At 58.8% G+C, this 24,326-nt stretch overlaps 1 protein-coding gene and 1 non-coding gene across 5 annotated transcripts; both read right to left on the bottom strand.

Annotated features, from left to right (window-relative positions):
* Nucleotides 1–1,208: 1,208 nt before the first annotated feature.
* Nucleotides 1,209–24,137, bottom strand: LOC138835302 (condensin complex subunit 1-like). 4 transcript variants are annotated; one of them, XM_070033866.1, is made up of 32 exons: nt 23,787–24,116; nt 22,648–22,797; nt 20,416–20,491; nt 19,435–19,493; nt 18,643–18,824; nt 17,356–17,498; nt 16,199–16,326; nt 15,980–16,103; nt 15,678–15,825; nt 13,629–13,826; nt 11,980–12,114; nt 11,804–11,891; nt 11,507–11,687; nt 10,857–10,981; nt 10,174–10,398; nt 9,593–9,767; nt 9,003–9,087; nt 7,375–7,508; nt 6,747–6,879; nt 6,572–6,656; nt 6,326–6,493; nt 5,850–6,022; nt 5,364–5,478; nt 4,374–4,497; nt 3,952–4,101; nt 3,682–3,859; nt 3,497–3,591; nt 3,014–3,094; nt 2,751–2,934; nt 1,786–1,906; nt 1,548–1,688; nt 1,209–1,467 (listed from the first exon to the last, which is right to left on the bottom strand). In XM_070033866.1, the coding sequence occupies exons 2-32, from the start codon at nt 22,772–22,774 to the stop codon at nt 1,385–1,387; spliced, it is 4,164 nt and encodes a 1,387-aa protein (XP_069889967.1). In that variant the 5' UTR covers nt 22,775–22,797; nt 23,787–24,116; the 3' UTR covers nt 1,209–1,384. The 4 variants fall into 4 exon arrangements, with proteins under 4 accessions (XP_069889967.1, XP_069889965.1, XP_069889966.1 ...); XM_070033864.1 differs by having other exon boundaries at nt 3,952–4,107; nt 23,787–24,115; XM_070033865.1 differs by lacking the exon at nt 23,787–24,116 and adding an exon at nt 23,634–23,676 and having other exon boundaries at nt 3,952–4,107.
* LOC138835359 (small nucleolar RNA U85) lies at nt 19,013–19,342 on the bottom strand. Its single transcript, XR_011374561.1, has one exon. It is a non-coding gene; the product is annotated as a small nucleolar RNA U85 (small nucleolar RNA).
* Nucleotides 24,138–24,326: the final 189 nt, after the last annotated feature.

Genomic DNA, 24,326 nt, shown 5'->3' with positions numbered 1-24,326 from the left:
GTGGGGGATGGCGCCGGGCTGGGGCGGGCCGGGGCCTCGGCCCGGTAACCTGAGAGCCGCCCCCCGCCCCCCGCCCCCCGCCCCCCGCCCCCCGCCCGGGCTAAGTTTAGCTTCTGCTTAAAAGGCTTGGCAGGGACGCGGCCTCGCTGCACCCCAACTCCAGCCCCTTGGCCTTTCCGGGCTGGGCTCCCCGGCTCGGGCCGCAGCTGTTTGCAAGTCCTGCAGCCATCCATCAACAGCCGGCCCTGCCCGGGGGGGGGGGGGGGGAGGGGGGGAGGAGAGGGGGGGACGGGGGGGGGGACCCGGCAGCTGCTGCTCCTCTTCCCAGCCAGGGCCACCCCGCTACTCCCGGGGCCGCGCTCCGAACATCCAGGTTCAAAGCCAGCCTGGGCAGAAAAGTGGAGACTCAGCCCAGTGAGTCAGCACAAAGCCGGCCGTGGCGCCGTGGCCCAGGCGGGAGAGCGCCCGCCCCGAGTGTGCAAAGGAAGGCTGTTCCCAGGCCCTCAGTTCAAGGGCCTGAATGGGCACGCAAAGTAAGGGGGGCCTTAAGAGCCCCTCCATGTTGTGCGTGACCAGGGCCTCGTCTCCTGTCACTTGTCATCAGCGTCCGCCCCGCGCACCGGCGCCCGCGGAGCTTCTGCCGCAGTTGTGCGGTTGCCATGACAACAGACTCCGGTGGCGAGGCGCTGAGGGTGACTCAGCAGAGCAGACGCGGGGCGCAGGGGGGCGGGGGAGCAGGGGGGCGGGGCCTCCTTTAGATGCAGGGGCGCCGATGGGGACCCCTGGTCTGGGGGGGGGATGAATGGCGGCGGGGTTACAGGCTGGCCACACAGCCCTTGGCCTGGCACAGGTTTGATCAGCCCAGCTGCTGACCTTGGGGTGTCACACAGCCGTGCACCCCGCATCCGGCTCTGACACAAGCTGTCTTTCTGCGCCAAGGTGACCCCATTTCAGCAGCAGACCTCATCACGGGACCCAGGAGCTGTGGACAGGAGCTTCGGGAAGCTCACGGGATGTGGGGGCCTGGGCTCCCCTTCTCTCTGGGGGTTGAAGACCCTCTGCAGGGAGGCTGAGGGGGTCATCCTAGAGGAACAAAGCTAAGGGAGACCAGGAGGTGCTGAGTTCAAATCCCAGTGCTGACACAAAACGAGAAAACCGCCCAGGCCCCGAGTTCAAGCCCCGGGAGCGACAGAAATCCCAGACCATGCTTTAAAAAGACCAAACAATAAAACGTTTATTCGCTAAAAACAAGGCCAGCGCGGCCGGGTAAAAGCAGGCTCAGCCCCGGAGGTTAGGTTAAAAGCAATCAAAGACTATGGACAGATTAAAAACCCAGGCATTCTAGAACTTTCCACAGAGGTGAGCCAATACAGCAGGGCTGGGGCTAGGAGCGGGGCCTGCGGGACGCCCTGCGGAGCGGGGTGGTTTTCCTGGGGGTCTCGTCCTCCGTCATCTCCGCGGAAAGCTCTAGAAAGAGAATGGAAGGGAGGAGGGCGGCGCGCGCTGGGGGGTCCCCCAGGGCATGGGGGGGTTGGGGGGGGGCGTACCTTCCTCACTGGACTCGTCGCTGGAGAAGACGACCTGGGGTTTCTTCTTGGTGGTGCGTGGAGGCCGGCGCGTGGGTCTGCGTGGCTCTGGCGTGGCGAAGTCGTCCGAGGCCGTGGAAGCCGCGGCCTGCGCTCTAGGGACTAGAGGAGACCAGCGGGGCTGGGAGGTTGCCTGGAAACGGAGGCTGCTGGGCGGGGGGGGGGGGGGGGGGGGGGGGGGGGGGGGGGGGGAGCGTACCCCGTTTCTTGGCCGACGGGGCTTGCTGGCTGCCTCCTGGGCCCAGGTCCAGCTCGTCCATCCCGTCTAGCCCTCGAGAGTGGCAGGCCCGCAGCTTCTGCTCAAACTCGTCCACCACAGCCTGCAGGGCAGAGACAACAGCACCGCGCTGGGCAGGGTAGCGCGCGCCTGGAATCCCAGCTACTCACAGGGCTGTCATCTAAGGATCAGGTTTGAAGACAGCCGGGACAGAAAAGCCTGGGAGACTCTCATCTCCAGTAGCTATGCCTGCAAAAAATACTGGAACTGGGGAGCTGTGGCTCAAGGGGTAGAGCGCCAGCCCTGAGCAAAAGAAGCTCAGGGACAGCGCCCAGGCCCTGAGTTCAAGCCCCACAATGGACATGGACACGGACGGACACACACGGACACACACACACACACACACACAGCCTTGTCTACTACTGACTGGAAGAAGCCAGATTTGGCCGGGATTCAGCTCAGTCCCACGGTACCCGTCCAGCACCTACAGAGCTCTTGCTTAGATCCTGGCTCCACAGAGAACAAGCGAATGCAGAGCCCAGCTCTTTGCATTTTGGCCCAGGAGAGGACGGAGGGGGTAAACCTCCCGGGCCGGGGGAGGGAGGCGTGGCGCAGAGATGCAGGCCCACAGCTGGCGTCTGGCATGGTAGACACAGTGTTAGATGACGATTTACATGCAGCCACCCAAAACAGTGCTGCTGGTCTTAGCGCAGTCAGTCATTCACTTGGTCACATCCTTCATTCGTTCCTAGAGCCGAGGAGCAAGGTTCCAAGCCAGTCCTGGCAGTTAACATCCACAGGCCTCCTCTCCGATGGAAGACAGCAAAAAGCCGGAAGTGGCGGCGTGGCTCAAGTGGTAGAGCACCAGCCTGAGATCTTGCACCAGGACGTGACCAAAGCCAAAATCCCAGCGCGGTGGTGGGTGTGGGGGGTATCCTTGCACTCACCTTGGCCTCGGGCTTGGCCCCACGCCGCAGTCTGCCCACGATGGACAGGAAGGCGGCGAACACGGCGTCGTCGCTCAGCTTGTCGCCGAAGCAGTCGAAGTGGTCCAGCAGGCGGCGGACCCCGCGCTCGGCCACGGGCAGCTGCGCCACGCAGAAGGCCAGGTCCCGGTGCTGCCGCTCGGTGCTGCGGGGGGGGGGGGGCACAGTTCGGGGACCCATCCACCCTGGCCGGGTCCTCAGGCTGGGGCCCCCCCCCCACCTACCGCGCCGTGCGGAAGCGCTGGCACAGCTTCTCCAGCAGGCTCTCCAGCTGTTTGTCCTTCGTGATGTAGGCCAGAAGGTGTCTGCGGGAAGCGGGGAGCACGTGGGTCCCCGCCCCGGGACCCCAGCCTCTCCCTCCCCCAGGCGCAGGGCGGATACGAGGTGTGGGGGCCCCCTCCACAGGAGGCGCCATCTTTTTGTGCTGTTGTTTAATGTGCCATTTGTGGAACTCGAACTCAGGGCCTAGGCGCTGTCCCTGAGCTATTTTTGCTCCAGGCTGGGGCTTTACCACGTGAGCCACAGCTCCAATTCTAGCTTTTTGGTGAATTGTCGGAGAGAAGAGTCTCATGGACTTTCCTGCCCGGGCTGGCTTCAAACTGATCCTCAGATCAGCCAGCCTCCTGGGTAGCCGGGACTACAGGCGTGAGCCCCAGTGCCCGGCCTTATTTACTGCACAGCTCCCGTCCGCCCCAGGGGCGGCGTACTTCATGATGGTGCGGAAGGGCTCCTCCTCCACGCCGCACTCGGGGTCTGACAGGCGGCTGATGATGTCGGGGAGTAGGTTGTAGACGGCGTTGCCCTGCAGGGGGGAGATGTGTGTTGGAGATGGGGTCACGGACATGCACGCCCGCCCCGGCGGTAGATGCAAACCCGAATGGCGGCCTCTGACCTTGTGGGAGAGCTCGTTGAAGAAGTTCTTGGCCAGGGTGGCGATGGGCGGCGCGGGGTCGATGAGCAGCACGGCCATCTCGCTCACCTGCCCCTTGACCTTCACCATGTCCTTGAGGATGAGGTGCGTGAGCACCAGACCCGCCGTCTTCCGCACGTGCTGGGCCGGGTCGCGGAGGCTGGGGACGGCATGTCGGGTCAGGGGACCGCAGCCTGCGCCCCCCCCACCCCCACCCCCACACCAGGAGCACAGGCAGTCATAGTTGCTCACCGAGCGTACAGATGCGGCGTCCAGGGGTCCAGCAGGTTGGGGAAGCGGATGGCCAGGTCTCCGACCACAACCATGAGGTTGGCGCGCACGGTGGGCAGGGACGACTTCTCCAGCATGGTGAACAGGAGACGGAGCTGGGATTCGCAGAACCTGGAGCTGGGGCGCGTGACGATCATCAGGGCCGGGCGCCGGTGCGCACGCCTGTCGCCCCGGCTCCTCGGGAGGCTGAGCGCCGAGGATTGCCCTTGGAAGCCAGCCTGGGCCGCAAGATCGGACTCTTTTGTCTCCAAGAAACCCCCGAAAAAGCCAGGAGTGGGGCTGCAGCTCAGCGGGTAGAGCGGCAGGCTTGAGTGAAACCGTGAAGGAAGTTCAAGCCCCCCACAGTGCCGCCCCCAGCCCCCCCAAAAAAGAAGGGGCTCCACCTGATCATGCAGAACTTGCCAAGGGCGAGGGAGGCGGCGGCGGAGAGCTCGGGGCTGCTGTACAGGCCGGGGTTGTGGCACACGGCCAGGAGCAGGGGCACGAAGGCCGCCAGGACCTGCCTGCCTGCGGGACGGCCGGGTCAGGGCTCGGAGGCCGGGGAGGGAGGCCGGGGAGGGCTCGGGGTGAGGGATGGGAGGCCGGGGAGGGAGGCAGGGGAGGGCTCGGGGTGAGGGATGGGAGGCCGGGGAGGGAGGCAGGGGAGGGCTCGGGGTGAGGGATGGGAGGCAGGGGAGGGCTCGGGGTGAGGGCTCGGAGGCTGAGGACGGCTACTGGTTTAGAACTGGAAGCCGGGGGGCGGACAGCTCCAGGTTAGTGATCTCATGCTGGGGACAGTTCTAGGTTGGGGATCGGGGTGTCGGGGGGTGGGGACGGCCCTGGGTTGGGGATCGGGGTGTGGGGATGGCCCTGGATTGGGGATCGGGGCGTAGGGACGGCTCTGGGTTGGGGATCGGGAGGTGGGGGGTATGGGGATGGCTCTGGGTTGGGGATCAGGGCGTGGGCCCGGCTCTGGGTTGGGGATGGGAGGCTGGGGATGGCCCTGGGTTGGGGATTGGGGTGGGGGGGGTGTGGGGATGGCTCTGGGTTGGGGATTGGCATGAGGGGTGTGGGGATGGCTCTGGGTTGGGGATCGGGATGTGGGGGATGTGGGGATGGCTCTGGGTTGGGGATCGGGGCGTGGGGGATGTGGGGACGGCTCTGGGTTGGGGATCAGGATGCGGGGGGTGTGGGGATGGCTCTGGGTTGGGGATCGGGGCGTGGGGGGTGTGGGGACGGCTCTGGGTTGGGGATCAGGATGCGGGGGGTGTGGGGACGGCTCTGGGTTGGGGATTGGGGTGTGGGGACGGCTGTGGGCTAGGGATGGGAGGCTGGGGACGGCCCTGGGTTGGGGACCGAGGCCACGGGCGCAGACTGATGACGCAGCAGCTCACCTTCCAGGAGCTCCATCTCGCAGATGTTGCGGATGAGCTCGGCCTCCGTGTCGTCGGCGCTGGCGCCCCCCGCCAGCCCCAGCTCGTCCTCCATGGTGGTCTCGGAGCTCGTGTTCTGCAGGGGACAAGCGGGGCGCGTTAGAGATGCAGCTGGTGTGTGTGCGCGCGTGTGTGCGCGTGCGTGCCGCACTGTCCCTTGGCATTGGCCCTCCACGCTGGTGCTCGACCACTCGAGCCATGCCCCCGCTTCTGGTTTTTGCCGGTTCACTGGAGGTAAAAGAGTCTCAGGCACTTTCCTGCCTGGGTTGGCTTTCAGCCTCCATCCTCAGATCTCCTGAGGAGCTGGGACGACAGGTGTGAGCACCAGTGCCCGCCCTGGCCAGCCCCGGAGGTGCGTCCCGGGCTGGCGTGGATCCCGTCCCCCCGCCCTCCCCCTGCAGCGGGGCCGGGGCGGGACCCCGGGGCCGGGCGGGCCCAGCGCCTCACCTTCTCCTTGGGCGCCTTGGCCTTGTGCTCCTGCTCCTCGCGCAGGGCGCGGCGGCGGCCCAGCTCCCCGCTCACCGCCTGCTCCAGGTGCACCAGCTGCTGCAGGGCCACGTCCCCCGCCAGCGACAGCAGGTTCAGCAGCAGCAGCGTGCGCAGCCGCGGGGCAGCGGCCTCTGCACGAGCCCGAGGGAAGCCCGGAACAACAAGTCAGCGCACACCAGCGCCCGTCACGCACGCCTGCAATCCCGGCTACTTGGGAGGTGGACGCGGGAGGGGCGTGGGTTCAAACCAGCCCGGGAGGGGAAAACCTGGGAGATTCTTGTCTCTAGTAAAGCAGCCAAAAGCCGGAAGGGGGTGCCGTGGCTCAAGTGGCAGACCCCAGGAAAGATGGGGTGGTGTGGCTGGGGAGCTATGGAAGCAGGGAGGGAGGAGGTGGGCAGAGGGAAGGCGGGGAGCCCACAGCAGCCCCTGCTCACCGGGGTTCCCCTGGGGGGCGCTGTCCTCCTGCAGCCCGTCCAGGGCCTGGCGTGCGCAGTCGCGCAGCATGCGCGCGCAGATCTCCTGGGGGCCCTCGGCCAGCTGGTAGGTGAGCGCCACGGCCGCCTCTTTGAACGGGACCCACAGCGGGTCTGGCTGGGCGAAGCCTGCGCAGGGAGAAGACGGGGTTCGCTTCTGCATGAGGCTCCCGGCGGGGGGGCCAGGCACCCCAACAGCCCGCTCACCTTTGGTGACCATGTCCCGCAGGCGCTGGAACAATCCGTGCTCTTGGGGCAGGCGGAAGGGGGGGTGGCGGGCGCCCAGGGAGGGCTGGGGGGGAGCAGAACACAGGGGTGCGGTTGCAGGGCGGGCGAGGCGCCCCGGCCACCCCCCCGGGCCCCGGGCCAGCCTGCTCGGTACCTTCCTCCGGTCGGAGATGTTGGAGATGGCCTGGCACACCTGCTGGGCCAGCCTGTAGTCCCGGCGCCCCGAGTCCGCCAGCGCGGCGCCCACCAGCACGTCCAGGTTGCTGCCCACGATCTCGGGCTTCCCTCTGGAGGAGGGCGGGCACCGAGGTGAAGGGGGGCCGGGGGGGGGAGCGGGGAGGTGATGATGCCTGGTCCCCAAGGCAGGGCCCTAACCCCGAGTCCCTGTTGCATCCGGGGATCTGGTCTGGTGGGGGGTGGGGTGGGGTAAGAACGCTGCATCCCGCCGCCAGCCCTGGGTACACTGCAGTGTGACCTGGCTCATTTTTGTTTTTGTCGGCCGTGGGGCTTGAACTCAGGGCCTGGGCGCTGTCCCTCAGCTCTTTCACTCAAGCCTGGTGCTCGACTACTGGAGCCAGGGCTCCACTTCTGGCTTGGTTTTGATTAACTGGAGATCAGAGTCTCACGGCCTTTCCTGCCCAGGCTGGCTTTGAACCGCGGTCCTCAGATCTCAGCCTCCTGAGCAGCCGGGATGGCAGGCGGGAGCCACCGGCGCGGGCTCTGGCTACTATCCCAAGGGACAAAGAGCCGTCTGCATCCCGCCCCCCCCCCCCCCGCCTCACCTGGCCATCATGCCCAGCAGCATGACGGCGGCGCAGCGCTCGGCCGGGGAGCAGGGCGCCTTCTCCGTGACGCGTTCCCACAGCAGCTGCGTCACCGCCGGCTTCACCTCCTCCTTCCGCACGAACTCGCACAGCTGAGGACAACAGAAAGATGGCTGCGGCCCGCGCCCAGCGCGCCCTCCGCCCAGCCTCTGAATGAAGACGGGAAGACAGCAGGAAGAGCCTGGAGCAGCCCTGCGGTGGGACTGGAAGGAGGCTGCCAGGGTGGAGGCCGGCCAGCCTCCAGCCTCCATGGAGGCTCTCAAGCCTTTAAAACTGTGCTCACTAGCCGGGCGCCGGTGGCTCCTGCCTGTCACCCCAGCGACTCAGGAGGCTGAGAGCTGAGGATCAGGGTTGGAAGCCAGCCCAGGCAGAAGTCCTTGAGACTCTGATCTCCCATGAACCCCCAGAAAACCAGAAGTGGTGCCGTGGCTCACATGGTAGAGCGCCCGCCTTGAGCTGAAGAGCCGAGGGACGGCGCCCAGGCCCTGAGTTCAAGTCCCCATGACCGACCAAAAAAATAAAAATGACTTTTGGGAGTGGATTCCAAGTGGACCTACAGTTCTGATTACGTCCTGGAAAATTCCAGCACCCCTTCTTGCTGCCCTTCTACACGGATGTGCTGCTCGTCGTCCACAGGCGGCCCCGGAGACCCGAGGCCAGCTGTCCCTTCGGTCCAGGACAGCGGGGCTCCCCCTAGCGGCGGCCTGTGGTCACTGCCGCCTCCGCTGGGCGTCACTGGAATTGGGGTCCCTGCGATTGGAGTCCCTACAATCTCGGGGTCCCTGGCCAACAGGGCTCCAGCCCTGGGCTTTTGTTTGGTGGCACTGGCGTGGGAACTTCATCCCCAGTCATGCTGCTTTCTTGTTCCCATGGGGTCTGGCATTTCTGCCTGGGACCCGCTGTAAATGGTCCTCCGACCTCTGCCTGCGTAGCTGGGATTAGAGGTACACACCACCAGTGCGGAGCATTTGTTAAGATGGGGGAGGGAGGAGGGCCTTCCGAACTTCTTGCCGGGGTTTATCCACACACGGAGATTTTCCCCAGTCTCTGGGGCGCTGGGATTACAGGCGTGCTCCACCACGGTGGACTTTCCCGCCTGGCCTGGCTTTGAATGGCAATTCTCAGATCTCAGTCTCCTGAGTGGCTGGGATTACAGGTGGGAGCACCAGCACCAGGCTGTTATTTTCTAGGTCTCTAAATCATCCTCCCGGCCAGAGGAGCCAAGTTAAATCCTAGTGCTTTCTCAGAGCTTTCCTTGACCACTCTTCGCTCAGAGGCTGAGGATGGGTTGTGCAGCTCCAGAGCCTACTGGACATGACACAGACGAATTCCCTAACCCCATCTCAACTGCACAGTTCTCACGACCAGCGACCGCGCAGCACACTGCAACGGCCACGGCAGCGCAGGATGACGCGTGCTACCCGCACCGCCGGCTCTGTACTGTTCTAAAACGCTGGTGTGTTTGCCTTGTAACTGGCCCGTGGATCGTTGGGAAGGGAAAGCAAATGGTGCACGCGGGCTTCCGTGCGGGCTGAGCTCACGGCGGAAGCCCTGGACCCGTGAACACACAGGACGGGGAGACTTACAATTTCTTCCAGACACTGAATGGTTCCGACCGACGCATCCACCAGCAGCAAAGAGAGATTCTGGATCAAGGCCTGGGCCTTGGCTCTGGGGATACAGCAGAGATTGGGGGTCAGAGGACAGCAAACTGGCCACTAGGGTGACCCCAGCCTGTGTCATTCAGCCGCGGGGGACAGACAGTGGGGCAGGTTCAGCCCCAACCTGAGCCGCTAGTGATCCTATGCCTATGGGTTTGAAACTCATCTGGAAGAGACTAGAAAGTTCTGGGTGCCTGTGGCTCACGCCAGTCTTCCCCGCTTCTCAGGAGGCTGCCATGTGAGGATCGCAATTCGAACCCAGCCCCGGCAGGCAAAGTAAAAAAGAAAAAATCTGAGACCGTTATCTCTAGTGAACCAGCAAAAAGCCAAAGTGCAGCAGTGGCTCAAGTAGTAGAGCACCAGGTTTGAGCAAAACGGTTAAGAGACGGAGCCCAGGCCTTGCGTTCAAATCCCAGGACTTGCACATGCGCATGCGCGTGCGCGTGCACGACACACACCTACACACACTACGGAGCGCCTCAGCGAGGCCGGCCAAGGAGACAGAACCCCGGTACCTGGCCGAGTCCCCCTTGGGGCTGAGGTAGAGCTGGCGGTAGGCGTTGAGCACCGCTTCCCGGACGCCCGGCTCCTTCGACCAGATGAGAGGCAGCATGCGGCGCACCCCAAACAGAGCCTGAGGCACCCCAAATTGGAAGACCATCACAAAGAATTCAATCACCTCCTGCACCACTGCAACGACAGAGACAAACGTCACCCTGCTCCTTGGCCCAACACCCCGAGAGCCAAGAGACAGAGTCCTGCCCAGGGCGCTGGGAGGCTGCACATGGAGGCCCTGGGCTCCCTCTCTCCTGTCCTCAACTGGCGACGCAGCAAACAGAAAATTCTGGATGCAGTGGCATTTGCAAGTTGGGAAGGGACTAACCAAAATGACAGGCGCGGAGACCGACAAAATAGGGGCTGGAGTCGGGCTCTGGCGCACCCGCCTGTAATCCCAGCCACTCAGGAGGCTGAGACCTGAGGATCTCAGTTCAAAGCCAGCCTCGGCAGGAAGGTGGGTGAGCCTCCTCTCTCCGATGAACCCCCAGAACTAATGAGTGAGCGCGTATCTGGCGTCGGGGGCTTGCCTGGCGCGCACCTGTGGTGGTGTTCTCGTACATCATCCTGCTGACGGTGCTGATGGCCTCCGTGACGCTCTGGGAGAAGCTGCGGGCGTCCCGCAGGTACTGCACCAGCATCTCCTGCTTCACCAGCTCCTCGCTGCGCCCCGCCTGCGCCTGCGCACACTCCCCGCGCGGGTCTGCACCGGCCGTCTGTTCTGGGGCCGCGTGTGCACCGCAGCCCTGCGCGCCACTGGCTGGGCCTGCGTGTCACAGCAGGAGAGATGGAGGATACAGCTAGCAACAACCCCGGCCGTCTCTATCTACAGTGAAGTTTATGAAATCACTAACGAGTCTAGATCTTTTGTTTTTTTGGCCAGTCCTGGGGCTTGAACTCAGGGCCTGGGCGCTGTCCCTGAGCTTCTCTGGCTCAAGGCTGGCGCTCGACCACTTGGACCACAGCGCCGCTCCGGGCTTTTTCTGTGTCTGCGGTGCTGAGGACTGGAACCCAGGGCTTCCTGCGTGCTAGGTGAGCGCGCTACCCCTGAGCCCCCTGCCCAGCCCATCTTAGATCATTTCTTAAAATTATAACCCCATTGTATAACACCTTAATAAAATAATGCGTCTGCGCAGTGGGTGCAGTGGCCGCCGTCAGCGGGCCGGAGCCTGCGCAGTGGACACGGGTCGGGCCGCGTCCTTTTGGGTGCGGGACGAGGATTACCTTTGAAGATGTCTGCCAGGAGGCTCAGGAGCCGGCCCTCGGGGGAGTCCTCTGCGTCCGCCCCACAGAACGGGTCGGATCCGGGAAAGCGGTGCGTGGCCTGGCGGGCGAGGAGGATGGCCTGCCTGGGACAGCCCCGCGGGCCGCGTCAGCCCCGAGGGCGCCTGAGGCCCCCCCACCCCCAAGGGCGCCGCGCCGGACTCCCACCCGCCGGCCATCAGCCAGGGCCGGAGGCTGCGAGCTGAGGATCGTGGGTGGAGGCCAGCGCAGCCCAGGCCTATTTCTATCTATAGTGTGAAGTTTATGAAACCATGAGACTTTCTTGTTTTTTTGGGTGATCCTGGGCCCTGTCCCTGAGGCTCTTTGGAGCAACGTTGCCGCTTCTAGCTTTTTCTGAGTAGTTTACTCGAGATCAGAGTCCCATGGACTTCCTAGTCCAGGCTGGCCTCTAATTGAGATCCTCAGTCCTCAGCCTCCAGAGTAGCTGGGAGGCGTGAGCCCCCAGTCCCCAGCTCCCCGAGACTCTTATTTCCAGTGAATTAGCAAGGTGGCCCAAAGCTAGAGCACCAGCCTTGATTTGGAAAAGCTCAGGAACAGCGCCCGGGCCCCAAGTTCAAGCCCCAAGCACAGCGTGGGGGTTCCTCACGTACTTGTAACTGGCCCTGGCCAGCAGCTGCCGGATGCGCTCCTTCACCTGGTCCGTGGTCTCCGCGTCAGCGATCTGCTGGGGTGTCCCCTCTTCTTCTTCTTCTTGGGGACACGCGAGCAGCCTCTGCAGCGTGGACTGCACTTCGGGGAGCATGGCTTCCCACTCCTCCTGCGGCTGCAGCGCTGTGGATGCACCAGAGTGGGAGCGGCCCTGGTCCGCGTGGGGCTGTGCGCGTGGGGCTGTGCGGGGCGGGGGAGGCGGCTGGCGGGGCAGGCCTGGGCCGCGCATGCATACTCACCGGGAGCTGGGATCCGCCGCTGGGCCCTCATTTCTTGTAATTTCTGGGTCTCCTTCTGCAGGGGTCCGGCGAGATCGGCGTCACTCAGCTGTGCAGGGAGAAGCAAGGGCAGGTCAGCAGGGAATGGCGCCCTGGGCTTTGGTGGCAGGCCGCTGCTTGGCCCTGGGAGGGCGTACCTTGCAGGAGAAAGGGTTATTGGCCACGAAGCTGGCCAGCAGCTGGATGGCGTTTTTACACACCAGCACCGACTTGTCTGCCAGACGCTCCACTGCCAAGGCCACCACGGCCTGGAATCGAGTCAGGGGGAGGGCCTGGAGAGGGAGGAGAGGGGGAAGACACATCCGCGCATGCCCACACCGGCCAGCCCAGCAACGCAGGAGACTGAGATCTGAGGAGCGAGGTTCAAAGCCACATAGGTGGACAAAGCAGACACTCATCTCCAGTGAACCACCAAAAAGTGGAAGCGGAGGTGTGGGTTAAGTGGTAGACCGCCATCCTTAAACAAGTCTAGTGAGAACATAAGGCCCTGAGTTCAAGCCCCTGGATTGGTGTATGTGCGCGCCTGCGTGTGCATGCATGTGCATGTGCGCACACGCGCGTGCAAGCTGCCTGTGGCATTATAAAAATATGTTAAGTAGCATTGTTTGAGGAAGGTGAAGCCTCAGTCTAGTCCTTCTGCGGAGCTAGGCACCGTTTTCCTGACAATTATTTTATGATTATAAACTATAACAATGTAAGATTGTAAATACAATGTAGCAATACAGATCTTATAAAAAGATTTGTCTTAGGGCCTGAGCACTGTCCCTAAGCTTTTCTTTTGCTCAAGGCTAGTGCTCTACACCACTTGAGCCACAGCACTACTTCTGGCTTTTTCTGTGTGTGTGGTACTGAGGAATTGAACCCAGGGCTTCATGCATGCTAGGCGAGCACTCTGCCACAAAGCCACATTCCCATCTCAAAAGATTTGTAGTATTGCCTGGTGCCAGTAGCTCACACCTGTAATCCTAGCTACTTAGGAGGCTGAGATCTGAGACCTGAGGTTCAAAGCCAGCCCAGGGCAGAGAAAAGTTTTGACGAGATTCTGTTTTTTGTGGGTCATGGGGCTTGAACTCAGGGCCTGGGCGCTGTCCCTCAGCTCTTCAGCTCAAGGCGGGCGCTCTACCACTTGAGCCACAGCGCCACTTCCAGTTTTCTGGTGGTTCATTGGAGATCAGAGTCTCATGGACTTTCCTGCCTGGGCTGGCTTTGAACCGTGATCCTCAGATCTCAGCCTCCTGAGTAGCTGAGATTAAAGGCAGGAGCCACCAACACCCGGCTTTCCATGAGATTCTTAAATCCAGTTAATACCTGAAAAACTGGAAGTAGAGCTGTGGTTCAAAGTGGTAGAGCACTAGCCTTGAGCAAAAGACCACAGGGACAGTGTGTAGGCCCGAGTTCAAGCCCCTTGTCTGACAGAAAAAAAAAAAAAGCTTGGTGTTTTTGTAACTACTGGTACATAAGTCTACAAGTGATTGCTAGCTAACTTCAAGCCTACAGTCCTCTTTGGATCACCTGAATTCATTTCCTGTGCTCGTCCTGGGCTTGAACTCAGAGCCTGGGCGCTGACCCTGAGCTCTACTGGAGCTACTGCCCTGTGCTCCTAACTCTCTGGTAGTTCATCAGAGAGGAGTCTCATGGACTTTTTCTGCCTGGGTCGGCTTCCCACTGCGATCCTCTGATCTCGGCCTCCCGAGTGGCTGGGATTCCAGGCGGGAGGCGCAGCGCTCAGCTCTGGACATTCTCTTTACTACGGCCTCTCACTGTGAGCCCGTGCAGAGCGGCTCACCTTCTGCTGGACGATGCGGGTGAAGAGCTGCAGCACGCGGCTGCGCACGAAGGAGTGGACATCGTGGCCGTGGGCCTGCAGCGTGTCCAGGAACTGGTCTCTCGTGTCCCGGGCGGCTTCTTCCAACTGGTCTCCGTTCAGGACCTGCAGCACCATCTCCGCCATGGCTGCCAGCACGGCGTTGCGCATCATGTAGTTCTGACAGAAAGAGCAGGAGAAGGCGGTGTGGGCTACTCTCCCCAGCGGAAGCAAGCATCCACCCCCTGTACAACGTGGGTTCAAGTCTCAGGCAGAGCTCAAGTGTGCCTGTGCCCAGCTGTGACTTCGCTGCTTAACTGCCTAGGTATTTGGCTCGAAGGTTCTAGTAGATGGCGGAATCTGAGAGGGGCCTTGTTTGCTCAGAGAATGTAGAAAGAAAATGAGTGAGTGGAGAGCCAGGTGCTGGTGGCTCACGCCTGCCATCCCAGCTTCTCGGGAGGCTGAGATCTGAGGGTCGAGGTTCAAAGCCAGCCTGGGTAGGAAAAGCCGTGAGACTCTGATCTCCAAGAAACCACCAGAAAACCAGATGTGGAGCCGTGGCTCAAAGTGGTAGAGCGCCAGCCTTGAGCTGAAGAGCTCAGGGACAGCGCCCAGGCCCTGAGTTCAAGCCCCAGGACAAGCACCAAAAACACAAATAAGTGAATCAAAACCAACTTTTCTCCAGGAGGTTCGGGAAGCGTGGTGTTCAGTGGTTCTCTGTGAAAAGGTGCGCACTGAAATTTTACTTCTTTCCTTTTTTTGATTTTGGAATGCATGGGTGTCTATGACAAGGAATTTAGGGAATGCAACTCAAGTCGCAACAGAGAATTCATTGTGTACAGAGAGGGCATCTTCTAGAACATTCCAGTGACAATATGCACAAAACCAAGTGTCTACTTGTGGTATCGAGTTGATGTTTCAAAGTTTCAGATTTTAGTCTTCTAGACTTAAAGAGTTATGGATGCTTTAACCTGTACTTGATTATGAAATCCTAACATCAGAAAATATTAACTATTTTAACTAGTTTCTTTCCTTTTTTGTTGGTTGTGGAGCTTGAACTCAGGGCCTGGGCGCTATCCCTCAGCTCAGTCCCAGAATCGGGGACTGGATGGTGTCCCTGATTCGTTTGCTCCACTTGGAGCCACAGCACTTCTGAGATTCTGATGGCTCATTGGAGGTAGTAAGTCTCCTGGACTTTCCTACCCAGGCTGGCTTTGAACCACAATCCTCACACCTCGGCCTTCTGAGTAGCTGGGATTAGAGGCGTGAGCCACCGGCGCACCTGGTTAACTCCTTACCTTTCATGTGAGCTCTTGGAGCCTCTAAGTCTGTGGGTGAACAGAGAAACCTACTCTTTCCTTCCCCACACCCACTCCCAGTTTACTGACAACATCCAAGAAAAAGCAGAACGCAGGCCTTGGGTACAAAGCAAGTCTGTTATGTAACCTGGTGGGAGAAGAGAGTTTGGGAGTTTTGCCAGGCTGAGAGTCAGAGAACAGACAGATTCTTATACAATAAGTTAGAGCACTGTGTGGCCTGCCTTTGACCTTGACAGTCACCTTGCCAGGGGGCCAGGGGTGGACTTGACAAAGGTTATTGTTCGGAGTGAGCGTGGCCAGGCAGGCGGCGGCCAGGCGCTAGCCTGAAGAATGATGGGGCTCAGCCCCACGTGCTTTCCTGCTCTACCACTTGGCCACAGCTCCATTTTGGGCTTTTTGCTGGTTTCACTGGAAATAAGAGTCCCTTAGACTTTTCTGCTCAGGCGGCCAGAGAGCTCAGCGTCCTGAGTGCTGGGATTATAAGTATGTGCTACATGCCTGGCATCCCAGATCTCAAGAGGATTGGGATTCAGGCCAGTCTGGGCTAAATCCTGTTTCAAACCAAACAACACAGTTCCAACACCAAAAATCCACAAACGAAACAAAAACCCAACTTTTTCAGCTGAGAGTGTAGCTCGTTGTAGGGCGAGTGTTTACCACATCCAAAGTTCTACCTTTAGCCTACTTAAAAAACCCGGGGTTCTCCGCCTACCTCCCCATCCAGATGATCCAGCAGGACGCACACGCTGGCCATCAGGATGGCTGGCACGCGCTCCGCCAGCTCCGTGAGGAATGTGGCGTAGCCCTTGGCCCCGGAGGGGTCCCGACTCAGCTCCTGGGGACACTTCTGGCCGATCTCTCTACGCGAGGAAGAACACAGCCAGGACAAGAGCGCCGTCAGTCAGCTCCCGGCCGGCAAGCAAGCGTGGATCTAGGCTGAGCAGGAATCGAGGGCTGCCAGAAGAAAGGCCCAACTGGTCCCGACTCCGCCGCCCGCAGGCCAGGGAAACTCACCGCACGATCTCCCCCACGATGCTCTTCATCCCGTACTCGGTGGCCCACAGACTCACAGCCCCCACCAGCACCGGGGCCAGGTGCTCAAAATGCTGCAGGAGCTGGATGATCTTCACAGTGGCACCTGCGCAGGAGGGACCACAAGGGATGATGGGAGGACAAAGCCCGGGTCGGAACAGCCGAGGAGCGACCGTGAGGGATGACGGGAGGAGGACGTACTGAGCATGTGGTTGTACCGCGTTAAGGCCACACCAAGCAGGTGCGTGATGGCGTCCCGGGTGGGCCGGTTCTTCTGGTGACTGATCGTGGGATTCTCTAGAAGGCGGTAGCAACAGCCGGTGACCAAACTGAGAAAGAAAACAGGAAATCAGCCATGAGAACCAAAGGCTGCTGCTCCCGCTGTCATCCGAGCTACTCGGGAGGCTGAGATCTGAGGATCGCGGTTCAAAACCATCTGGGGCAGGAAAGTCTGTGAGACTCTGATCTCCCATGAACCACCAGAAAACCAGAAGTGGTGTGGCTCAAGTGGTAGAGTGCTTGCCTTGAGCTGAAATGCTCAGGGACAGAGTCCAGGCCCTGAGTTCAAGACCCACCACTAACCATTAAAAAATAATAATAATTGTCTTCTACTCTATAATGTAAACTCCACGGGGACAAAACCTTATTCCCAATGTATATAATGATGCCCACCATATACAAGAGGCTTCTTTTTGTGTGGGCATGGTGTCCTGGGGTTTGTATTCAGGCTTAGGTATTATTCCCGAGCTTCTGTGCTCAAGGACGGTGCTCTACCACTTGAACCATACCAGCACTTCTGGCTTTTTTGGGGGGGATTGTTAACTGAGGATAAAGAGCCTCATGGAATTTTCAGCCGAGGCTAGCTTTGAACTGTGATCCGCTTGAGTAGTGGGATGACAGGCGTGAGCCATCGGCGCCCACCCCCAGAGGAGTCTTAATACCTTTTCACAAACAGATGAATGAGCATGAGAGAGGGCGGATGCACAGCAGTTCCGAACATTTCACCCCCTCCACGCTCACACCACCATCAGCCGTGAAATGGGGTTATTTAAAAGGCTTTTCTAAAGCCAGAGGCCAGTGGCGCATGCTCATAATCTGAGCTACTCAGGAGGCTGAGATCGGGAGGATTAGAGGTTGCCAGCCGGAGCAGAAAAGTCTGTGACAACTCCATTGCCAACTAATCAGCAAAAGGCTGGGCGGGGGGCCTGGCTCAAGTGGTAAAGCACCAGCTGTGAGCAAGAAAGCTAAGCCAAAATGAGAGGCCCCGAGTTCAAGGCCGGGTGCTTCCCCCTTCCCTCGAGACATGACCAGTGACTCCTCACGGCTCAACTGCTCCATGCACCACCTCGACGACTCACCTGACAAACTCCTCTTCGATCACTGAGTGGTTCCACAGGTGACGGATGTCCAGCTGCAGCAGCTGCGTCAACAGCTGCAGAATTGGTTGTCTCTCCTCCTCCCAATCGAAGCCATGGGCCGCTTTGGATCGGGCCTTTTTACCCTAAAAAGAGCAGGTACACACTCAGGAAAGATCCAAGAGGGTCCGGGTCTGAAGGTCTGTGTGCGCTTTAAGGATCGAGGCGAGTAGGAGACACAGAAGCACTTCAAACTCCAAAGGCAGAAGAATGGCCTGTCTGGAGAAAATGCTGTGAACCTCCAGTCCTTCCTCCTTCACCTGACGCGCAGACCACGACACAGCGTTAGAATCCCAGGCCCGCATGCCGTCCGGCAATAGTCCCTTCCTCCCATCCACAGTGAGCAAAAGCAGCTCCAGGGTAGCGCCAAGGCCCAAGTGGCTCACGCCTGGAATCCTAGCTACCCAGGAAGCTGAGATTTGGGTATCTAGGTTTGAAGCCAACCTTGGCAGGAAAGTCCCTGAGACTTCTTTTTTGGCTGGTCCTGGGAATTGAACTCAGAGCCGGGCGCTGTCTCTGAGCTTTTGTGCTCAAAGCTAGCACTCCACCACTTGAGCCAGAGCACCACTCCTGGCTTTTTCTGAATAGTTTATGGGAGAGTCTCATGGACTTTCCCGCCTAGGCTGGCTTCGAACCATGATCCTCAGATCTTAGCCACCTTAGTAGCTAGGATGACAGGCGTGAACCACCAGCATGAAGACTTTTTTTTTTTGGCCGGTCCTGGGGTTTGAACTCAGTGTGAGCACTGTCCCTGAGCTTCTTTTGCTCAAGGCTAGTACTCTACCACTTGAGCCACAATGCTGCTTCTGGCTTTTTTCTGTGTATGTGGTATTGAGGAATTGATCCTAGGGCTTCATGCATGCTAGGCGATCTGTGGTGCAGGTGGTAGAGCATTAGCCTTGAGTAAAAAAGCTCAGGGACAGTGTTCAGTTCCTAGACTTAAGCCTGAGGACTGCAAGATAGTAATAGTAATAATAAAGAATCATCAGGTGCTGTGGCTCACTCCTGCAATCCTAAGATCTGAGGACTGGAGTTCACAGCCCGCTTGGCTAGGAAAGTCCATGAGACCATTATCTCCAACTAAGTACCCCCAAAAAGCCAGAAAGGGAGCTGTGGCTTAAGTGGTGGAGCAGCAGCCTTGAAGGAAAAAAAGTAAAACAATCCCAGGCCCTGAATTCAAGCCCAGGACTGGCCCCCGATGAGAAAAAGCGAGGCAGGAAGCCCCATTACCTTCCCTGCCACGTCCAGGCCCAGGAGGCTTGTCTGGCTGCTCATGGTCTCAAAGGATTCCAGGAGGCGGATGAGGACATAGCAGTTCATCTTGAGGGCATTAAGATGGCTGCTTCTCTCTGACACACTCAACGCTGCATCATCCAGGATGGACGGAAGCTCCTGGGAATGCCGGGACACCACTGGGGAGGCAGAAGATGCCAATTACTTTACAAAACCAAACACCACCCCTGGGGCCTGGGTGCTGGCCCTGAGCTCTTTTGCTGATGATCTTTTGATCATCTGCGCATCTCAGCCTCCTGAGTAGTTGGGATGACAGGTCTGAGCACCAGCAGCCCCCCCCCCCAACTTCAAAATGCCTCCGACCTGCAGCCATCAGATTACCAAAGATGTGTGTGTCATCTCCAGTGGCCGCTCACAGGGCTAAGTCCTTACAGACCCTCTGCCCTCCACGGAAATCGAAGCAAGCCCTGTTCCTACTCCAACTCCAGCTGCCTTGCCGTCTCCCCGGCAACCGGAAGAGCCCCTCCCATGAAAGAGAGGCGGCTCCAAAGTAGGAAGGAATTCATGTTGGTCTGCCCTTACAGCGAGCGCACACAACTCTGCATCGCTCACCAAGATTACAGACCTCGATAGGACAAAGGGCCTAGAACTTAGCCAGGCACACTGAATCACCACAGCCTGCTCATCATCACCTGGCCGACAAGGGAGGAGGGCAGTAAACAGACACCCCACAGCAGCAGGAATTTATCCCCCCCCCCCCAGTTCTCTGCCCCGGGATCCCTAGAGCACCTTTTATCAGGAATTCCAGAGTATCTTCCTTGAGACCCAGATCGACATTTCGAAAGTGACTGTAAAGAAAGGAAGTGTGAATCCGGGCATGGTGGCGTACGCCTGTAATCCTGGCTACCCGGGAGGGCTGAGAATCACAGTTCAAAGACAGCCAAGGGAGGAAAGTCCCTGAGACTCTTATCTCTGATGAACAACAACAACAAAAAGCTGGAAGTGAAGTTGTGGCTCAAATAATAAGCGCTAGCCTGGAGTACAAAAAGCTCAGAGACAGCGCTCGGGCTGTGAGTTCAAGCCCCAAGACTGATATAAAAAGAAACAAAGAAAAATGTGGGAGTGAGGCGGGGAACCACAGGGCCCATTCTTTTTTTTTTTTTTTTTGTCGGCCGTGGGGCTTGAACTCTGGGCCTGGGCGCTGTCCCTCAGCTCTTCAGCTCAAGGCGAGCGCTCTACCACTTGAGCTACAGCGCCACTTCCGGTTTTCTGGTGGTTTATTGGAGATAGGAGTCTCACGGTCTCTCCTGCCCGGGCTGGCTTTGAACCGCGATCCTCAGATCTCAGCCTCCTGAGTAGCTAGGATTACAGGCGTGAGCCACCAGCGCCCGGCTCCACAGGGCCCATTCTAACACAGCACATCTAACCTGAGGATCCCAAGCTTGAAAACACACGGGAAATCCCACAACCAAACAACACACTGGCAAACAGCGTTCCCTAATGCTGTTAGCTGTGTGTACGCCTATACTGGGGCTTGAATTCAGAGCCTGGACATTTTTTGCTCGAAGCTGGCACTCTACCACTTGAGCCACAGATTCAACGTGTGTGTGTGTGTGTGTGTGTGTGTGTGTGTGTGTGTGTGTGTGTGTTACAGCTCAAGCTCTCTTACCCAGGCTGGCTGTGAACTTTGGTCCTCAGATCTCAGCTTCCTGAGTGGCTGGGATTACAGGCGTGAGCACCGGTGCCTGGCAAGGGGGCGATTTTACTTACTGTAAGATGCTGTAGACAGTATCGAAGTGCTGGAGGATAGCAAGTGGCCCCTGGGCTCGGAAGGCAGCCTGAAATGCTGTGAAGACAAGAGAGCGCGCAGGGGCTGGGCGGGTGGCTCAGTGGTAGAGCGCTCGTCTAGCATGCATGAGGCCCTGGGTTCGATTCCTCAGTACCACGTAAGCAGAAAAAGCCAGAAGTGGCGCTGTGGCTCAAGAGGTAGAGTACTAGCCTTGAGCAAAAGAAGCTCAGGGACAGCGCCCAGGCCCTGAGATCAAGCCCCAGGACTGGCAAAAAAAGGAAGCGATTAATCTGAAGGGGAAAAACGTTCTTGATGAGTCCTGTCCAAAACTGCACTGACATCTTAGTCTTCCTTCCGAGTTATTTTGTACATTGCCCCTCAATAAGGCTTTGCCTGATGCTTCTCTTTCTTTCCCTTTCCGGTGCTGGCCCGGGGCTGGGACTCTAGCCTTGTGCTATCTTACGCAGCATTTTCCCTCAAAACTGGTCCTCTATCACAAACCAGCTTCTGAGTGCAGTTTTCGTGCTAATGAATTAGCCGGCCGAGGCCATCTCGGAGTTGAAATGTTGAATCTAGTTTCACTAGTAGTTAGGATTATAGGCGTGAGCCACTGGCACTTGGCTCTTGTTTATTTCTTTGTTCATTTACTTATTTAATAGTGCTGAGGATTAACAGGGCTTTGAGCATGCTAGACAAGCTCTTTACCACTAAGCTACACACTCAGCCCTTGCTGGGCAGGGGCCTTGTGGATGGTGCTGGCCTGGAACTCACTCACCGTGTAATCTTCTTGCCCCTACCTTTCCTGTGCTGGGACTGTAGGCATGCGCTACTATGCCAGCTTAATAATTTTCTCACAATTGTATTAGGGTCATGCATTTTTCGCTAGACTATCACAGAAGGAAGGGCGGGGTCATTCTCACGAACCATATCACCCGTGGCTCCCACCTAAAATCCTGGATACACATGAGGCTGAGATGTGAGGATCCAGGTTCAAAGCTAGCCCCAAAGGGCAAGTCTGAGAAACATATTTCCACTGAAAAGCTAGAAATGGAGCTGTGGCTCAGGTGGTAGAGCCCTTCCCTTGAATAAAAAAGGGACAGCACCCAGATCTCACGTTCAAGGACTAGCACAAAAAGAAAAAGAAAATACATGGTGGGTTTGGTGGCACATGTCAGTAATCCCGGCTACTCTCAAGGTTGAGAAAGGAGGGTCAAGGGTTCAATGGGCAATTAGCTAGCCCTTATCTCAAAAATGGAAAAAAAAATGCATGAAAACAGAAAGTATGGCTGGGGGTGGGGGTCGGGGTCGGGGGGTGACACAGCGCTAAAGAACCTGCCCAACCAGTCCAAAGACCTACCCTCAACCCCCAGTACCACAAAAAACTAAGAAAAAACCAAGAGAGGTCCATAGCACAATCTCTTATTAGTAATGATGTTCATTTTGATCTTTTGGTAGTGCTGGCCACATTTCTCCACTACAGTTTTTTTTCTTTGCAATTATTTTCTTCTTTTGCAATTTCTTCCTCACAATGTAAGCACCACACACACCACAATGACATTTCACGAACAACACACCTCAGAAATGACAGTGATCCTGTAAGATACCACTTCCTATCCTGGGTGCTGCGGCTCATGCCTGTAATCCCAGCTTCTCAGGAGGCTGATAGCTGAGGATCCCAGTCTGAAGTCAGCCCAGGAAGGAAGGTCAGTGAGGCATGTATCTTTTTTTCTTTTTCTTTTGGTCATGGGGCTTGAACTTGGGCTTGGGCACTGTCCCTGTGCTCTTCAGCTCAAGGTGAGCGCTCTACCACTTGAGCCACGGCACCACTTCTGGTTTTCTGGTGGTTTATTGGAGATAAGAGTCTCGGATTTCCCTGCCTGGGCTGGCTTTGAACCACGATCCTCACATCTCAGCCTCCTGAGTAGCTAGGATGACAGGCGAGAGCCACCAGCACCCAACTTCCTGTTAGCCTTAAATCTACTAGTACTGTGCCTTAGTATATGGTAAAGGGTAAGAATTTAAAACTGTTTCTCCCAATGAGGAATCATCTTCACCAAGACTATCTATCAGATGACCCAGGGAGGAACTAATGTCACAACTCCCGTACAATGACAGAGAAAACAGACAGAATGGGATTGAGCGCTCCCAGCCCTCACGGAGCGTCACGACGCTCGTTTTCACATGCCAGAAGTAAGGGCAGCCGCACATCTCACCTTTAAGCTGGGGCTGCAGCTGTCTGATGGGCAGTACCTCTTGGACAACATACTGATTCACGCCTCCACTTCTTAATAAATCCTCAGGGGACAAGGGGAGATGGAACTCACACAGCTGGGGGGGCATAATTCTTCTCCTGGTTCACAGGGCTGGAAATCAAAAATGACCACGAGCGTGTAAATCTAAGGCGACTTCTCGTCTGGTTCAACAACATCCCCAATACATAGTCTTTTTTGGGGGGGAGGGTTGGTCGTAGGACTTGAACTCTGGGCCTGGGCGCTGTCCCTGCATTCTTCAGCTCAAGGCAACCGCTCTACCGCTCTTGCTACAGCGCCACTTCTGGCTTTCTAGTGGTCTAATGGAGATAAGTAAGAGTCTCATGGACTTTCCTGCCCGGGCTGGCTTTGAACGCTGATCCTCTGATCTCAGCCTCCTGAGTAGCTAGGATTACAGGCATGAGCCACGTCACTTCGTTTCTTATCTCTGATTACAGACTTTGCCTTTTCTTCACTCTAGCCTGGTGCGCTTCGGGCTTTCCGCAGCCTAGAGAATGGACTGGGAACTCTGGGCCTGGGCGCTGTCCCTCAGCTCTGCAGCTCCAGGCGGGCGCTCTCCCGCTCGAGCCACAGCGCCACTTCAGGTGTTCTAGTGGCCTGATGGCGATCAGAGAGTCTCACGGACTTTCCTGCCCGGGCTGGCTTCGAACCGCGATCCTCTAGATCTCGGCCTCCAGGGCAGGCGGGCTGACAGGCGGGAGCCTCACGACCGTGCTCCGGGGATCAGGGCAATGAGTGGGGGCGCAGGGAGGCCTGGGGCGTTGCTCTCGTCGCTGTGTTAACCTGCGGAGCCCGTCACGCGTGGGGAGGCGGCACCGGGCAGCAGGCCACTGCCCCGCACGGCCACCGCCGAGGTCTCCGGGCCCCGGGATCTCGCCTCGCTCATCACGGAGACCGAGATCGGAGCTCTGAGTCACGCCTGAACCCACCTCTCCATCTTGCCACCAATTACACACACTGCCATTCTGGTCAGGGTTAACTTTCTACCCACATCGAGCCCTCCCCGGGCCCGCTTGCAGGCCGAACCCACGACGCCCGGCCCCGGCCCCCGCTCCTCCCATTCAGAACCCCGGGCCGCTCACCTGGCTACGCGGCTTCCCCAGGCCTGAGCCGCGGGGCTGCGAGGGATTCACGAAAACACGACTGCACCACGCGCACCAATCAGAGAGGCAGCTTGCCAAGTTGGCGGGGAATCTGGCCAATCCCGAGCAAGGGAGGACAAAAGGCCCGCCCTCTGAGCCGGGCGCGGCGAAGCGCGGGCAAAAACCACCCACGGAGCGTTCAAAAACCCCAACGGCCGCAAGCCGACCAATCCCGACGGCCGCTGGCAGAGCCGGCCAATCACAGGGCGGGCTGAGCGCCAGGCCCCGCCCCCAGCCCGTCCGGTCCGCGGGAAGAGGCCGCGGCGGCAGTGTCTGGCGCCGGGGTCGCGTTCTGCCATGTCCTCCGCGCGGTGCCACCTCAAGCCCCCCCTCCCCCCGTAATGAACAGCCAGGGCGCCACAAGGACTCGGCTCCATGCTCCGGCTGAGGGCGCCCGGGGAAGCGGAGGTGGGGTGATTTCACCACAGGCGCCCCGCAGCGTCTCCGGAGCGCTCCCAAACTTCCGGTGTGCAGACCGGA

Source organism: Dipodomys merriami, unplaced genomic scaffold (assembly GCF_024711535.1).
Source record: "Dipodomys merriami isolate MVZ:Mamm:240054 unplaced genomic scaffold, mDipMer1.0.p SCAF_233, whole genome shotgun sequence".
Lineage (NCBI taxonomy): Eukaryota > Metazoa > Chordata > Mammalia > Rodentia > Heteromyidae > Dipodomys > Dipodomys merriami.
The sequence above is the reverse complement of the archived record's forward strand: the minus strand, read 5'-3'. Positions and strand labels throughout refer to the sequence as shown.

Coding starts and splice junctions, on each gene's coding strand:
- LOC138835302 (XM_070033864.1), bottom strand. CDS start 22,774: ATGCCCCCCCAGCTGTGTGAGTTCCATCTCCCCTTGTCCCCTGAGGAT. Junction 19,494..20,415: donor ACTGTCTACAGCATCTTACA/GTAAGTAAAATC, acceptor CTTTCTTTACAG/TCACTTTCGAAATGTCGATC. Junction 13,827..15,677: donor TGGATCATCTGGATGGGGAG/GTAGGCGGAGAA, acceptor TCTTTCTGTCAG/AACTACATGATGCGCAACGC.